Below are 17,499 nucleotides of genomic sequence, written 5' to 3' on the forward strand. Positions count from 1 at the left end.
GTACAATTTTATCAGCTAAAGAAATTAAAAAGAGTAAACTGCGGTTTTCGTCCATGTGGTTTGTCCAAATTTGCGCTTTTAGTACAATAATTTTATATTTGCGATTTGCGTACCTGTGGTTTCCATTTACTTGCAATTAAACCCGAATTCACTAACTCCGTTAAGTCTGGTGGTTAAACCCATCAGCATGCACCTCACGTGAGGGGCAGTTTTGTCCTTTTTATCCCAAAATAAACCCCAATCCTAATTCGCAAGCTGATGGGCACGTGAGGGGCACGCTGATGGGTTTATTGACCTGGCTTAACAGAGTTTGTGAATTCGGGTTTAATTGCAAGTAAAATGTTACCACGGGGACGAAAATTGCAAATTTAAAACTATTAGACTAAAACCGAAAATTTGGACAAACCACATGACGAAACCGCAGTTTGCTCAACTAAAAATATAAAAACTAAAGTGGGTGGATTAATATATTACTCTATTACAATAATGAAAAGGTAAAATAAAAAGGAAATATTTACAGGTATAAGTTTGGTACACGTGTATTATGTTTTTGATATTACTTAATCTCGTGCTGGTATCATATCCGAGTACTGAAATTTGAAACAAGTTGTAATATAATATTTCTTGCATTTTAAAAGTAGATCAATCTATCTCAATGAGCAGTCAATTAGGGATACAGATAGTGAGTAACTAGGACCGACCGTTAAAAATAAGGGTTGGCTAAACGTACCTCACCCGGACCCGGCCACTCATTAAATCAACTGGCTTTTTTTTTGTCTTTAGTGTAAAAGATAAAAATATTACTGATGTAACAAGTTGAATCGAATACAACAGCTTACAAACATTAGGGCACCTAGAAAAATAAACACGACAAGAAACTCACGCTAAACAGACCCAACGTTGAACATTTTGCTCGTAACAGTATAAAAAAATCATCTTTAACAATATATAGTTTATGAAAATTTTAAAACAATACAATACAAAAAGGATATCAGTTAATCACTACAGGTAACTAATTTGTATAAATAGAGTTTAGTATTCTCATAATCTTGACAGACCACATTATTAAACCAAATCAAAAATTACAAGCAGACATCAAAACCGATTTAAGATACTAAACAACTGTAAAAACCGACCGATTAGTAGGTGTAGCCCTTGACAAACATTCCGGTCTTAGCATCCTCGCTTTCACCTTCAGCGGAATACTTTCCAAGCTGGGCCAACGAGTTTGCTTTTGCACGGGCCAAAAGTGCTTTCTGGCCCGCTTCTACATTCTCGGGTTGTCCTTGCCATGCCTTGAGCACTGAGTTTTGAAGCGCACGCGCGTAAGAGAAGGATACATGCCACGGGTTTGGACTTTGGTTCATTGCATGTAGGTTTAGTGTGGCTTCCATTTCAGATTGTCCTCCTGACAAAAACTATACAGCCAAAATGTATACATTTAAAAACAAATATATTGAGTTTAATCGGCTGATTACATTACACCACCATGTAGCATCCTTTAATATTTTTTAAGTAACAAAAAAAGGTTGTTTTCCATTATATGTAAAACCCTTCAATATTTTTTGATGACATGGCAGCATGACATGTCATCATTTTTGTTGGCCGCGGATGAAAGCAAGTTGCACTTTGGTGTAACAAACCCAAACTTTAATACAATAATGTAATACAACAATGATCTAAATTTTTAGTTAGGCATGTGGAACGAAAATGTAACAAACAGTCTGTGAACCGTTCGGCGGGAAATTCGTTTATTTAATAAACAAACAAACATAAGTAGGCACGAATACATTCGTTTCCTTAACGAATAAACACAAAAGAAATTCCCGTTTGTTTATTTGTTTGTGATCGCTCATTTGTTCGGTTAAAGTTAAACAAACGAACATGAACATTCTCCGTTTGTATTCGTTCGGTTTGTTTACAAGCCTAGTTTTTTAGGGTAACTTTGACCCGTTTCAAATTTTTAGTTGAACCCCATTTGACCTGTTTGATATAAAACAGGATCCAGATTGACTTATCAACAAGTAAATGGGTCAAAATGACCAACTACAGTGGTCAAAATACATACCATGATTCCAGGAACCGCAGGTGGGACTCGCCTCTTGAGCATGGTGAGCGTATATTTAGCAATAGTTTCAGGGTCAGCCTTTTCCTTATGATCTGCCCCGGGTGTAACCATACTGGGCTTAAGTAAAATTCCTTCAAACAAGACATTGTTTTCTGCTAAGTAATGGAAAACCTCAGCCCAAACTCTTTCAGCTACTTCAAGTGTCGTGTCAATCGAGTGGTCCCCGTCAAGCAGGATCTCGGGCTCCACTATTGGCACCAACCCATTGTCCTATATATCACACTTTTAGTCCAAGTTTATAAAGCCAACTAAATTGGTTAAAGGGAAACAAACCTGAGAAATAGCTGCTTAACGTGCGAGTCCCCAAGCAGCTTCTTTCACAGCCAAGGCAGACGGACCACACGGGATGCTGACAACAGTTCTCCTAGAAAAGAACATAAGATGATAATTCATCATCATCATCATCATCGTACTCAGTATATCCCACCAATAGCAATGCTATGGTAGGGTCTGAGGAGGGTAAGATGTAGACAGCCTTACCTCTATCCCATAGGGATAGAGAGGCTGCTTCCGGTGAGACCCCCGGCTCGATAGTAGTTTTGCATCAAGCCTTGGACATAAGGCACATAACACTCAATCATCGGGACACCGGCTGATTGGTGCATGTGCCCTTGTCTTTCGGCTATCAACGCCACCACATGATGCCTGATTAACCTTCCGCCACTTTTAACGTTATTTTCACGTGATTAGTAAAATAACGTCAAAATTAGTGCAATTTTACTTTTGCCCACCCAAGGGTTCACACATACATACATTATATGCGCGCACCGCAAGCAGGGCGTTTAAGATGATAATTAATTAATAATATTTAATAATATGTAGCACTAATATTATCTGCATACTGATATGATATATCTTTATATATAACGCACCACTTAGCAAAACGAGCTCATTGATTGTAATACTCAGCTGATCTAGAAGCCAACCCGTCTAACCCTTGACACCAAGATTCATTGTTGGATCCTGGTAGTGGAACCAAACCCTGTGAAAGTGAAACATAAGATAAAATTTACAAGGTTAAAGAACAGGTTTTAAGAATCTTGAAAGACTATGGGTCCTACCTTATCAACTTTGATTCCGGGTACAATGTTCTGTTCACGCAAGCAGTCAACCATTTTCTTTCCATCTGTAGTTGACTGATATAGTGTTTCTTCAAATAAGATGGAACCAGAGATGTATTGACCTAAGCCCGGTGTGGTCAACAGAAGTTGTCTGTAGGCTTGTCTGTTGGTTTCAGTGTTTTCTAATCCAATTGATGCTAATCTCTTTCCACATGTTGCATTTGATTCATCAATTGCTAGGATACCACGACCCGGTGATGCAATCGTTTTCTAATCCAAAAGGTAAAAAACATTTAGTAATTTACCAAAGATCAAATGTAATTATGTAATTGCTTCTAAATGATATAAAATATAAACTTCACTTCATTTTAACACAATTATCATTTAGAAAAGGAATAAAAATCTAGGTACATGAGCAGTATAAAATAGAATCATATTCAGTGCATAATAAAAGTCAACAAAGAAGCATCACTTTAGAAAAATAAAGCAGTCAAGATCACATTAAAAAATAAATATACTGTCCATTGTGCAAAAAAAGGCATGTGTGAATATGGCAGGTCAAATAGACTTTGCATGCTCGACAATGGTACGGAAGTGTCAGACCTGCAGTTTGACCTATCTATTCGATTCGTATAGGCCTGACATCTCGTAACATGACCCGGTGATACAATTGTTTTCAAATCCAAAAAGTACGTAATTTACCAAAGATCGAATGTAATTGCTTCTAAATGTTACATACTTCATTTCAAATTATCATAAATACCATTTTAGAAAAGAGATTTAAAAGCTAAGTACATGAGCAGTATAAAATAGAATCATGTTCAATGCATTAAAAAAGTCAACAAAGAAGCATCACTTTAGAAAAATAAAGCAATCAAGATCACATTAAAAAATAAATATACTCTCCATTGTGCAAAAAAAACATGTGTGGATATGACAAGTCAGAATAGACTTTGCCTGCACGAAAATGGTACGGAAGTGTCAGACCTGCAGTTGGACCTGTCTATTCGACCATATAGGCCTAACGTCTCGTACCATGACCCGGTGAAGCAATTGTTTTTAATCCAAAAAGTTTGTAATTTACCAAAGATAATATGTAATTGCTTCTAAATGTTACATACTTCATTTAAAATTATCATTAATATCATTTTAGAAAAGGGATTTAAAAGCTCAGTATAAAATAGAATCATGTTCAGTGCATTAAAATAGTCAACAAAGAAGCAACACTTTTGTAAACGAAAGCAGGCAGGATCATGTTCAAGCATAAATATAGTGTCCATTGTGCCAAAAAAGGCATATTTAATATGACCACACAGCCTACCACAACAGTTACCAAACTAACAATACTTAAAAGATATGTTTTACAGACAGCAGCCCTCTCACTAACACCAGTCAGTCAGCGCCTGTACGACTAAACGAGTCGAATAGACTTTGTGTGCACGAAAATGGTACGGAAGTGTCAGACCTGCAGTTTGACCTGTCTATATGACTTGTATAGTACCTTGTACCACCTCATGAGTAATCTTTCAAGCTCGAGCTCGGATCATTTATTATTTTTAATTTTACTTATTTTACTTATAGTTAACACTTACTTTTATGAATATAATTTGACTATAATTTTTTTATATAACCAAATATATATTATTTACTTATTTTTATCATAACTTTATATATATATATAATAATAATAATAATAATAACTCTCATATAAGCACATATTTAACATATTAAATTTATAATTATATATGAGTGTGTGTGTGTATGCTCATTAAGGCTTGCAAGACAGCTCGATCTCGACAAGCTTGTTTATTAAACAAGCTTATTTTAAGGCTCGAGCTCGTTTAAGCTGCTCGAATCGAGCTTTTAGCTAGCCGATATAAAGTAGCTCACATGTTAAAACATAAAAATAATGTCTATTGTGCAAAACAGGAATATGACTGCACAGCAGCCTACCACAACAGTAACCTAACCTAACCTAACCTAACTAACAATAATTAATAATTAATAATAAATACAATCACAATTAGAATTACAGTAAACCCTAAGATCTAATTCCGTTCAACTAATCACACAAAATCAGATAAACTATTTAAAACTCAATAAATAAAATACAAAATGAATTAATTAATTAATTAAAAATATTCACAACAGACAGTTCGTACGTAACAGAAAGTGTAACAAACAAACTGACTTACGGCGGTTTGAACGAGTTCTTCGGAGTAAGAAGATCCGGCTGCACGGACACGTGATTGGCACGTGACCGAGATGAAGATCCAGTGCGTTGATTGAATGATCGTTGACTGATTGGACAAGAAGAAGGTGTGTTTAGTTTAACAAAACTCGCAGACGCCATTGATATTGTTGATGATCTGAGTGTATGTGTTTGTTAATATAAAGGGACTTGGTGTGTGGGAGAGTCCGCGTATATATAATAAGACGAAGGTGGTGTGCGGAGCTACCGATTATTGTTAACGTGGTGGTGGTGGTGGTGGTGGTTGGTGTAATGTAATATTAATATTAATTAATGGGACGATTTTACCCTTTTAGTAGTATCGTAAAGTCGTAATATACACCTTTTTCAGAAGTTGAAATGATGCATTGAGTTCAATATTAAGACCTTACTTCCTCCTTTATTGGTCCATCCGTGAATAGCCCCGCCATCAAAAGTTTTGAGGCGTTTTGTACAAAGTGTCGAGAGATGATTTGACGCCCAAAGCGTCCGGGGTGGTGTTCCTAACGTTTTAGAGGCATTAAAATTATTTTAAACCAAAAATCAAACGGAGATCAAACAAACTGAATTAATAATTCGGTTTATTTTTTTATGAAAGCGAAATAGGTAATCGATTTTTGGTTCATAAATTTATTTAGGTTAAACCGATGAAACTGGATTCAGATAATTAGCCCGCACCAAAACCAAGGAATCTGAAAACCAAACTATTGAATGCCCCTCCATGTTCGCAGTCGGGTTTTCGTTTTGACACAGAATTTTAGCAAGGTAAACTAGTTACTAAACGGTTTATGTGAAGTTTTACATTTATTACTTGGAAAACTAATTTGAAAAGATTACAAAAGAAGAGAGACTTAAAATTAAGAAACGAGACAATTTCACATAATAATAACCAAGTTTTAAAAGTGTTTCAATTAGGTCAATCAACTTTAAAAAACGCTAAATTGCTAATCAAAAGTGCTAAACGATTATAGCCAGCCAAGTTAATCACGAGAATCTGAAAATCTATGCAATAGAGACACAGATCAAACCAAGTTTAAGTAGCAAGGTTTCTTAGAGGTCAATGTCTTGTGGTTTACAACCCGTACAAATCATTTCAAAGAAAATCATAACTAGTTTCCAGACCTTTTTGTTCGGCTAACCAACCAAATTGTTTTATCATTTACACGCTAGGGATTGCGACCCCAAGTTCACAATCGATATATAACCTAGGGTTTAACTAAATATAAACAGACTTCCATAACTTCATAGAAAAACAAACAACTCAATTGATCAATATATCATATGTACACACAAGCGTCACAGGTTCATATATAACAAATATATTCACACACAAATCATTCAACAAAGGTTCAACGTGCCTAACCGGCTATTAAACGACTAGCTGGCAATTACAAGCTCAAAGCAAGCATAATCAGCAAAAACATGATATGCATGATTAAATAACTAAAAATAAATCTTGAAAGATTGCTTCTTAATTTAATGTGGATGCAAAGAAAGGAGTGTAATTTTTCTATATTAAATTAAACAAACTAAAACCAATTTCAAAAAAGAATTTACATCCACATAAATAATTTTATGCTTAAGAATGGTTACAACTTACAACTAGTCCAAAATTGGCCAATGGCTGCCTTAACAACATTACCAGGACAGATCAAAACCGGTAATCCAACGGTGCCCAAAACCATGAAACGTTTATCAACAGACACGATACCATAAGAAATTACATCTGCTCCGAGACCAAAATTGTCGATTGCAGGTACGACAAACGTGTTTTTGTAAGATTCAACTTTTCTTCTGCTTCTGCAGCCTTCTCACGGACCCCACGAACAACGTCCTCGGGAGCTTTCTCAACAAACTGTAGACAGAAAACAAGAGTCATGAAAATATATATATATATATACATACATATACAGACACACATATATGTATAGCGTCATGATCTTATACAAAACATTGTTAGCGTGCTAACTGTGCGAATCGAAGGGAAAAAACGTGGTGGCATTTTTGTAATACCGTAATTACGCTACAACGAATAAACAACTAACGTAAAATTATTACGCAAGTTGGCTCTATTACGAATAATTACGATTATGCCATCGCGTATTTTCCTCTGTTTCGCACAATAAAACGATTTGTATTTGATCTTTACAAGATGTGTGTGTGTGTGTGTGTGTATAAATCGCAAACAAGATTGTTGATGGTATGTAGTGAAATAATTACCTTGGGAGAACTTAAACGAGCCACAAGAGCATTATATTCGGTTTGCATCTTTGAAAGGCGTTTAGTTAACCGTTGAACTTCTGCAGAAATATCTACCATATCTGCAAGTGGAAGGTATGCCTCTAGACCTTCTCCAGCAACAAGATGAACACATTGATTTGCATCCACTGAATCAACATAATAAAGGAATTTAAATTCTAAATTTATTTATAAAACAAACACACAACTGTGAGGGAGAATTAATAAATGGTAAATAAGGGTAGACCTGGGGGTGAATCTGCAAAATGGATACTTTGCATATCGAGTCTGGATAGAAGAGCCAATACATCCTTTTCTCTCTGTCACCAAAAAAAATGATTAATCGGGTACGGGTTGACTTTAGAAGTGTGCATGGGTCGGTTTTGGGCTCAAAACAAAAACCGAAAATTCAGTTTTCGAGTGTCTGAAAACTGTCCGGTTTTAATTTGTGTTCGGTTTGGTATTAAAATTTGGGCTGGAAAAAAAATTGGCCCAAAATAATAATGTGTGCCTAAATGTTTTTCTTAGTTGATAATTAATTGATTATTATACATTTGGGCTAAATATTTGGTTTATACTATTTATTAAATTCTTATAAATTAGTTAGCATTCAAAATAAAAAATAGACAGCCATACATTCAGTTCGGTTTGATTTTTTCGGTTTTAGTTGCGTACAAAACCGAAACCGACGTGGAAATTCGCTTTTTACAAAATTAAACCGTCGGTTTTTGTTTGGGTTCAGTTGTTTCGATTTGGTTTTTGTAATATTTACTTCAACATTTGTTAACGTGGTAGGATTTGCATAAACAGGTATCACGGGTACTTACAGAAATATATTGGACGACTTCTGAATTAGCAACAATAGATGCAGATATCCTTTTTGCAGGTTCAACAGAATATTCAGCCCTCACATTTCTTATTGCACGTGTCTAAATAAAAAGTAAAACGAATCATTAATATTCTAATTTTTATATAACATAAGTTATCACACAGTAAATAATACCAAAATTATAAGCTCACCAAAGCTTGTAAATTTTCAAATCTTTTTATGGCGGTAAGGTTCCTTGGAAGCGAAGTAAGAGGCCATGGAGACACTATTAAAGCTTCTTTCCTATTAGAGAGTGCCTGAAAACAGTAACTTACAAAAATAATATACAATAATAAAATAAAATAAAATGAAAATCATCATAATTTCTAGTTCATTATTAGGTCTGTAAACAAACCAAATGTGCATGAATTGGTCATGTTCATGTTCATTTAACTTTATCCAAACAAATGATTGGACACGAAAAAAACGGAGTTTTCATCTTCGTGTTCGTTCATTACTTCATAAGACAATGAATGTGCTCTGTTTGTTTATGTTCATTCGCTAAGAGTATACAAGAATGATTCATGAATGTAAAAGAACGAACATAATTGAGCGGACACTAACTAAAAGTAAACGTGTCCATCAATCTGTTGAACCTAAAAAATTAATAACTCTAGACTAAGTTGTAACTAGTGAGACTCTATTTTCATAAATTTAGTGAACCTAAAATATTTTAATGAATATATACACGAATGAACTCAAAACAAAAATAAACAAAAGGACATTAAATCACGTTCACGAGCGTAAATGAATGAACGAGTCATCTGTTCATGTTCGTTGGTTTTAACTAAATGAACAAGAACTGTTGTCCGTGTTCATTCGTTTAGAACGTTCGGTTTATTTGCAGGCCTATTCATTATTGAAGTTAATACTACTTAGTTAATTACCTGCCATAATTCTTCAGTAACAAAGGGCATAAACGGATGGAGCATTTTTAATATATTTTCGTAAATGTATAAAAGAACTGCTTGGGAATTAGAGGCAATTTGTTTATCTTCTGATTGGTAAAGATGTGCTTTGCTTGCTTCAATATACCTGCAACAGAAGCATATCAATAGTATCCAAAATATAAGATTTTATGGCGGCAACGTTTGAATATGGAACTAATTTCTTAAGATTATAAATGAATACATGTAGAATATTACCAATCAGCAAAATCACCCCAAAAGAAATCATATAGTTCCCGTGCAATATCATTATAGAAAAACTTGTCATAACTACTTGTGACTGCATCAACAAGTATGTGCAGTTTTGAAACCTGCATATATGACATTAATTATAAAAAGGGTAAAAAGATAATAATGAAATAATAGGTTTCTGTTGCTTATAGTTATCGAAAGATCCAACTTACCACCCAATACTCTGGTAAAGGCAGCCCAATCAGATGCTCTTCCTTATCAAACTATAAAATTATATAAAAATTTAAGTGAATAAATAAAATTAACAGTATCTGGAAAAAAATATATTGCAAAAAGGGCATTAAGTAAACCTTATGGGCCAGTAAACTTTCCCAAGCTGACGTGTCACTTGGATTAGGTAAATTTTGCAGAACAAACTTGCCAGCATTCCATAATTTGTTTGTAAAGGCTTTATTAGATGTTAGTCTCTCAGTTGATAAATTTAGATCCTGGAAACATATAATAGGAATTAATAATTAAAAAAACAGGGATAGATTCATATATCCCCTCAAAACTTGATATAGTATCATATTATAAATTGTATTAATGAAATGGTTATATATGATATTATGCAAGTTTTCAGGGGTATATATGAAATTGCCACATCAAACTAAACACCAGAAAAGCACATGTGACAAACCTGGCCCACAGTTCCTAAAGCGAGTGTAAAACGTAGCGCATCAATGCCAAATTCTTTGATCGTATCTAAAGGATCTATAACGTTTCCTAATGATTTGGACATTTTTCGCCCCTGAAACAGTTACATTCATTATTTAATTTACGGTTAGAAATGCATTTATATGAACAAATATGTATCCTTTTAATAAGCTAATGACTATTTTATCACGGTATCATACTCACTTGAGAGTCCCGAATAAGTCCATGAAGGTAGACGTGTGTAAACGGGACGGTTCCGGTAAACTCAATGCCCATCATCACCATACGTGCCACCCAGAAGAATAATATATCATGCCTGTTTGGATACGAGTGCAAATAATATATCAAACTATTTTTTGTTTAAACACATCAATAGATAAAGAGTCAATCTTTTAGTTGATAAAACGCTGAAACTTTTGATTAAGTTTATTTAATCTTCAGAATATATAATGACAATGCTACATTTGGATTCAGAGAAGTGACATCTGAAATGTTGAAGTTAACATATATCTCTTATCATTTGAATTATACTCATCTATAATGCACTAATGCAACATTTAAATATTAACAAGCACGGTTAACCATCAGTCAAATTTTCTAAAATATTATTATAGGCAAAAAGTTAACTTTGAATTGGAATACATAAAACAAGAAGAAATGCATACCCTGTTTCAAGTACTGATGTAGGATAAAACCGCTTAAAATCCTCAGCAGACACATCTGGCCATCCCAAAGTACTAAAAGGCCATAAAGAACTACAAACAAACAACAAATAAACAATTCTTTTAAACATTTCAAAACATTAAACTGAAACAGTGAATTCAAATCATCATCGTACTCAGTATATCCCACCAATAGCAAAGCTATGGTAGGGTCTGAGGAGGGTAAGACGTAGGCAGCCTTACCTCTACCCCATAGGGATAGAGAGGCTGCTTCCGGTGAGACCCCCGGCTCGATAGTAGTTTTGCATCAAGCCTTGGACATAAGGCACATAGCACTCAATCATCGGGACACCAGCTGATCGGTGCATGTACCCTTATCTTTCAGCTATCAACGCCACTACATGATGCCTGATTAACCGTCCGTCACTTTTAACGTTATTTTCACGAGATTAGTAAAATAACGTCAAAATTAGTGCAATTTCACTTTTGCCCACCCGAGGGTTCACACATATATACATCATATGTGCGCACCGCAAGCAGGGCTAAAACAGTGAATTCAAATCTTAAAAGTAAATCATCTAAACAAACCTTGAAAACCAAGTGTCAAGAACATCCGGATCTTGATATATCTCGACATCTTTTCCATACTTCTGTTGAGCTTGTTTAAGAGCATCATCATTACTTCTAGCAACTATATAATCTTCTTCACAGTCGTTACCTACAATATACCAAACGGGAATCCTGTGGCCCCACCATAATTGTCTGCTAATACACCAATCCTTAATGTTTGATAGCCAGTGGTTATATATCTGAATCACCCAAGAAAAACAATTAATCTATTAAGAAACAAATATAACTTTTTTTTATGAGATAATAATGGCTCAATATAATATTATACATACCTTTTCAAACCTTTCAGGCATAATTGTTAATTCACCTTTGCTCACTGCCTCGAGTGCCTTCTCAGCCAAAGGCTCCATTGTCACAAACCATTGTTTGCTCACTAGAGGCTCTATGATCTGATTGAAAAAAAATATTATCAAAATTGCTTATTTACCCTTTGTTTTAACCTAATATGAGCCTGTAAATGAGCCAACCGCTCAGTGAATCGTTCAGCGGGAAGTTCATTTATGAACATTTATTTAATAAACGAACAAACATGAGCATATGTCTAGTTCTTTCATTTACGTTCGAGAACGTTCGTTTGAATTTGTTCATTTTAATTGGTTTATATTCGTTTGTTTGCGTTCATTTATGTTCATTGGTTTACGTTCATTAATATATGCATTCAAATTTATTAGGTCCATCACAAATTAGTTTAGTTTTAATAACCTTATAGACCCAGCACATTGTTGTTCACATGATCTGATTTACTTTAACTGATTTTAGCACAGTTATGTTCGTTCATTTATGTTTGTGAACTGTTCATTTATACTGTTCCCCAACAAACATGAGCATGCTCATTTTCTTAATGAACAAAAACAAAAAAGAAAACTTTGTTCATTTAGTTGTTCATGTTCTCCGTCATTTGTTCGGTTATAGATAAATGAACGGACAACAATGTGTGCTCCGTTCATCTTCATTCTGTTCGTTTACAAGCTTATTCAACAACCTCCAATAACTAGTATCTAAGAGTTAACAAATTTACCCATTGTTTAAACCTAATTTGAGACTTTACTTCTATTCTACAAAGAGTAATTATTATTTCTTTTACAAAAATATAACTTACTTCTCCACCCCGTTGAGATCGAGGAACTCGTGACGTGTGAGATTCTTTCTTGACAGCTAAGCCTGTTTCTTCAAGTTCTGACCACAATTTCTTTCTGGCCTCAAAACGATCAAGACCGCTGATTTAACACACCGGCAATAAAAATTATGCTTCTTTTATTAAGAATCCTAAAAGTTAAAAACTTTTAGATTTTGTAACCGACCTATATAATCCAGCAACCTCGTTAAGTGTGCCATCTTTGTTCATAACATTAAGTATAGGAAGACCAAGTTTTCTAGCAAGAAGGTAATCATTATGATCATGCCCCGGGCTTATCTTTAAAACCCCTGTTCCAAAATCTTTATCTACATACTGTCATTTAAGACAAACACAACTTTACCAGTGATATTTTTAAAAAACAAATGAAATAAGATAGGTAAGCATGTGAACATAGGTACCTTGTCAGCAATAATCGGGACGTGACGGCCAAATGTCATTGGAACAATGGCCGACTTTCCAATATATTTAGCATATCTTTCATCCTGTAAAGATAATTATAAATTCAATATTAATAATTTAACAATGCAGTATGAAGATTTATGATATAAGCAATTAAACCTCAGGATTCACAGCGACAGCTGTATCACCAAATAAGGTTTCAGGTCGTGTGGTAGCTATTGTTAAAAAGTCACTCCTACATTGCATTCAAGAAACATAAATGTCATGCCTTTTCAAACAAGTCAACATGTGTGGAATGTGGAAAAGTATGGGTGCTTACTTAGAACCTCCAGCAACACGATATTTGATATGATAGAGAAAACCGGGTTCTTCAGAGTATTCAACTTCCTAAAACATAATGAACATATTAATTTTGGAGTTTGAAAATAAAGCAAAATCAATTGAGAACTAGTTAATAGAGATATAAATGTACCAAGTCAGAAACCGCAGTCTGTAAATTTGGGGACCAATTAACCATGTAGGAGCCTGTAATAAATCAATATACAGTGACACTTGTTCTCTTTTTTAAGTAGCGTTCTTATAATAAGAAGTGGATATTATCCATACCTTGATAGATAAGCCCTTTCTCATGAAGTTTATTAAAGGCCTCGATAACAGCTTCTGCAACAATTAAATACATAAGTCATGAAATGTTGATGATTGAAGTTATGTTGCTCTGCAAACATGTAGAGTTAAATAAGCGCATTTAACATTTAGTTAGTCATCACACATTTAAACATAGTTATCAAATTATTTGATTAAGAAAACTATCTTACGACTTAGCTGCTCGTCAAGTGTGAAACATTCTCGAGTCCAATCACAAGAAGCACCAAGCCGCCTTATCTGATTTGTAATGGTTCCACCATACCTTCAATTATATCCAAACTAGATCATGTTAAGCACACACTCCTAATTTGAAAGCTAATAACACGAAGGAACCAAAAATTAAATAAACATACTTTTCCTTCCACTCCCACACTCGCTTTGCAAACTCCTCTCGACCCAAATCAACCCTCTTTATGCCTTCAGATGCCAACATTTTTTCAACAACCAACTGCATGTAATGTTTATTAATATATAAGTAATATTGGAATACAACAAACAGAAACAAAAACATACAAAACATTAGGGCCATAGATCCAATATAATAGCTTTTAAACACAAACCTGAGTCGCGATCCCAGCATGATCAGTTCCAGGAAGCCAGAGTGTAGGCCTGCCCTTCATTCTGTTGTATCTGATCATAATATCCTGCCAGTGAACTAATGTTTAGCAATATATATCGCTAACAAATAGCACAAAACTGTTATTTGAAATGAAGATGCATCTATGTTCTTAATCCAACCTCAAGAGTAACAAACATAGCATGACCCATATGCAAAGAACCAGTCACATTCGGAGGCGGCATCGAAACAACAAACGGCGGTTCACTTCCTCCTCCATCGATTCTCGGCTTGAAATAGCCTTGAGAATCCCACCTAGAACCAATTATCAATCATTAAGGCTGTAAACAAACCAAGCCAAACCGAATGAGACCTTGTTCGTGTTCGTCCGTTAAGAAACTGAGCTTGTTCGTGTTTGTTCGTTAATTTTGTAAATGGACGCAAAGGGACGTGACACACGAATGAACATAAACAGACAGAAAAGAGCATGCATTAATTTAAGAATTAAAATCACTAAATGAACACAAAATAACCCAAAAATCCGGAAGTACACCGCACGATATCCAAAAAAATTAAAAAAGCTTTACATAGTAATCATAAACATAATTATACCAAAAGAGTGGTAGAAAAAAATAAATAAAGTAATAAAGTAATAGTAAAACTAAACAAACATGCATGTGTAAACGGACGTATCCTGAAACACGTAAACGAACGAACCTAAACAAATACATTTCCAAACGTTCACGTTCACGAACACAATTGAACAAACGCGACTTCTGTTCGTATTCGTTCGTTAAGCTTTACCGAACGAAACCTGTGTTCACTTTTATTCAATTATAAAGCTTAATGAAACTATGTGTTCATGTTTATTCATTTCTAAAACGGACGAACATAAAAAAACGTCCAGCCGAACAGTTGTTCACGAATTACATTGTGGCAAGTAACAACATAAGCATAGATACAATTGCAATAACTGAAATAAACTACCAGTTGTATATCCGTTCCTCGGAAGTAAAATCGAACGATTTCGCAATCTCCGGAGACGTAAACACTCCATTTTCCGATGCAGCAACTGAAATTAACAATCAAACAGCTTCAATTACACACGAATTACTGCAAATGTAATGAAAATAACACCGAAACCCTAAATAATTAATTAATTAATACCTGTTGCAACAAACCTTGGTTTAGATATTCGAAAATGAAATCTGGCAGTGCGACGGCGAGCAGAGAAGAGAACGGGATTGAGTTTATATAACGAAGAAGGAGATAATAATAAGAGGTTAGTGGTGGTATTGGAGAATATTAACGCCATTGAAGCAGCAGAAACCCCTAGCAGAGCAATTTGGGGGTTTTCCGCGGGGAAGAAGATAAAGTTAGCTTCGGTTTTCGGTTAATCGGTTTGGTTTATTCGGTTAGTTTTTCGGTGTTAGGTTCTGTTTGGTTCGGTTAATTTTAGTTAAATAACCAAAATAAAACGTGAGCTAAACTGAAATACATGGTATAAAAGCTATAAGTGTATGAAAATATGAATTATTCGATTCTGTTTGGTTAATTTCGGTTAACCGTGGTACAAAAGTATAATTGATGATTGGCTTTCGGATAATTCAGTTTGGTTCGGTTTCGTTGGTTTTCAGTTCAGTTATTACTCACCCATACTAGGTGGTAAGTATTTCGCTTATTGGTCCTTGATAGAAAGGTTGGGTTCGGTTTGGTTATTAGTCTCAACAAAATTAACCAATTAGTTTTCGGTTTGGTCTGGTTAATTTGGGTTAAATATTCAAATTAAACTTGGCTTAAAACTTTTACTTATAAATACATGAAATGGGTGCTCGGAAAAAGATAGTGTTCCGTGGAATTGTTATTATAGCCTATGTTAGAGAGTATGGAAAGCTCGGAATGAGAAGTTGTTTGAAGATAAAAGGTTAAGATAGAAAACGTAATTAGAGAATATAAATCTTTGGGGTCTTTGGTATAAAAATAGGTTGAAATATGAAACGATAGATTGGTCAAAATGGTGTAAATTTAACTTATTGTGGTGTGGCTAATTGGATGCCCTCTAGATTGTGTACGGGCTAGCGGTTTTTTGTTTGTTTACAGTTCGAAAGGAAAAAATAAATATGAAATAAATGCATATATACATGAAATGGAGGTATAGATATAACGGAGACATAAAAGTATATGAAAATATGAATGATTCGATTTGGTTCGAACTAAATTGAACATTTCAACGCTTTTTTTACTTTCCTTTCATAACTTTTATAACTGAAGGGATTCATAAATTTTCATATACATATACTTTCAAATTCTAATTCCTTTCTTATCTAACAAAAACGCCATGTCATGGGATTTAAATTCCAATTCCTTCAAATTTCTATGAATTCCGTGAACCAAACATTGCCTAAGACGAAGGTGGTGTGTGAAACTACTAGTTAACGAGGGAGGTGTAATGTCAAAATGATATGTTTTGAGTTATTTAAAACCAGAAATCGAACGAAGATAAAACGACTTGAAATCCAATTGAAGTACTTATTCAGATACTAATAAACCATTGGACACCAAGGAAACTGGATTCAGATATTTAGCCAGTTACAAAACGAAGGAATCTGAAAACCAAACCATTGAACGCACTCCATGTAAACAGTCGGATTTTCTGTTCGACGCCGAATTTTAACAAGGTAAGCTACACCTAGACGTAGGGCTGTGCAACGGTTCAGAACCGCGAGAACCGAACCGGAACCGGAACCGAACCAGAACCGAAAACGAGTGAAAAATAGAACCGGAACCGGCACCTATTATAGTAAACCGGTTTGGTTCCAGAACCGCTAAAGCCGGTTCTGGCTAGAACCGGTTCGATAATTTATTTATCAAATGAGTTATGCAAACTTTGCAAATTGCAAAACAAGTTTATACAATTGTATGTCTTCTTTCACGGTAAAACTAATTTAGATTACAACATGAACATCCGTTATTAAAACCTAAGTGTTGAAATTAAATAAATTATTAGCAACGATAGATTAATGGAAGATCATATCATTTTATATTAAATTACCTTGATAGCTTAAATCAAAACTGATCATGGTTGATAGTTCTTGAACGTAAATAAAGA

The 17,499-nt window shown here is 34.6% G+C and overlaps 1 protein-coding gene and 1 pseudogene across 2 annotated transcripts; both read right to left on the minus strand.

The window, feature by feature from the left end:
• Window positions 1-995: 995 nt before the first annotated feature.
• Window positions 996-5,558, minus strand: LOC143588704 (fructose-bisphosphate aldolase 3, chloroplastic-like; annotated as a pseudogene). Its single transcript, XR_013145156.1, has 6 exons — window positions 5,385-5,558; window positions 3,190-3,459; window positions 3,001-3,110; window positions 2,402-2,492; window positions 2,069-2,338; window positions 996-1,418 (listed from the first exon to the last, which is right to left on the minus strand). The product of XR_013145156.1 is annotated as a fructose-bisphosphate aldolase 3, chloroplastic-like (transcript).
• Window positions 5,559-7,005: 1,447 nt separating this feature from the next.
• LOC143588705 (valine--tRNA ligase, chloroplastic/mitochondrial 2-like) lies at window positions 7,006-15,772 on the minus strand. The gene is made up of 27 exons (XM_077069637.1): window positions 15,558-15,772; window positions 15,378-15,462; window positions 14,573-14,705; window positions 14,395-14,478; window positions 14,188-14,282; window positions 14,005-14,096; window positions 13,796-13,849; window positions 13,662-13,714; window positions 13,509-13,576; window positions 13,349-13,424; window positions 13,189-13,272; window positions 12,954-13,102; window positions 12,752-12,869; window positions 11,925-12,041; window positions 11,611-11,831; window positions 11,026-11,115; window positions 10,565-10,676; window positions 10,344-10,454; window positions 10,015-10,152; window positions 9,877-9,927; window positions 9,671-9,783; window positions 9,413-9,560; window positions 8,678-8,782; window positions 8,485-8,586; window positions 7,905-7,977; window positions 7,640-7,806; window positions 7,006-7,274 (listed from the first exon to the last, which is right to left on the minus strand). The coding sequence occupies exons 1-27, from the start codon at window positions 15,703-15,705 to the stop codon at window positions 7,140-7,142; spliced, it is 2,922 nt and encodes a 973-aa protein (XP_076925752.1). The 5' UTR covers window positions 15,706-15,772; the 3' UTR covers window positions 7,006-7,139.
• Between the last annotated feature and the right edge of the window lie 1,727 nt (window positions 15,773-17,499).

This window comes from Bidens hawaiensis, unplaced genomic scaffold, assembly GCF_021521415.1.
Source record: "Bidens hawaiensis isolate Kalapana, Puna unplaced genomic scaffold, B.hawaiensis_p1.1 tig00036720_1, whole genome shotgun sequence".
NCBI classification, from domain to species: Eukaryota; Viridiplantae; Streptophyta; class Magnoliopsida; order Asterales; family Asteraceae; genus Bidens; species Bidens hawaiensis.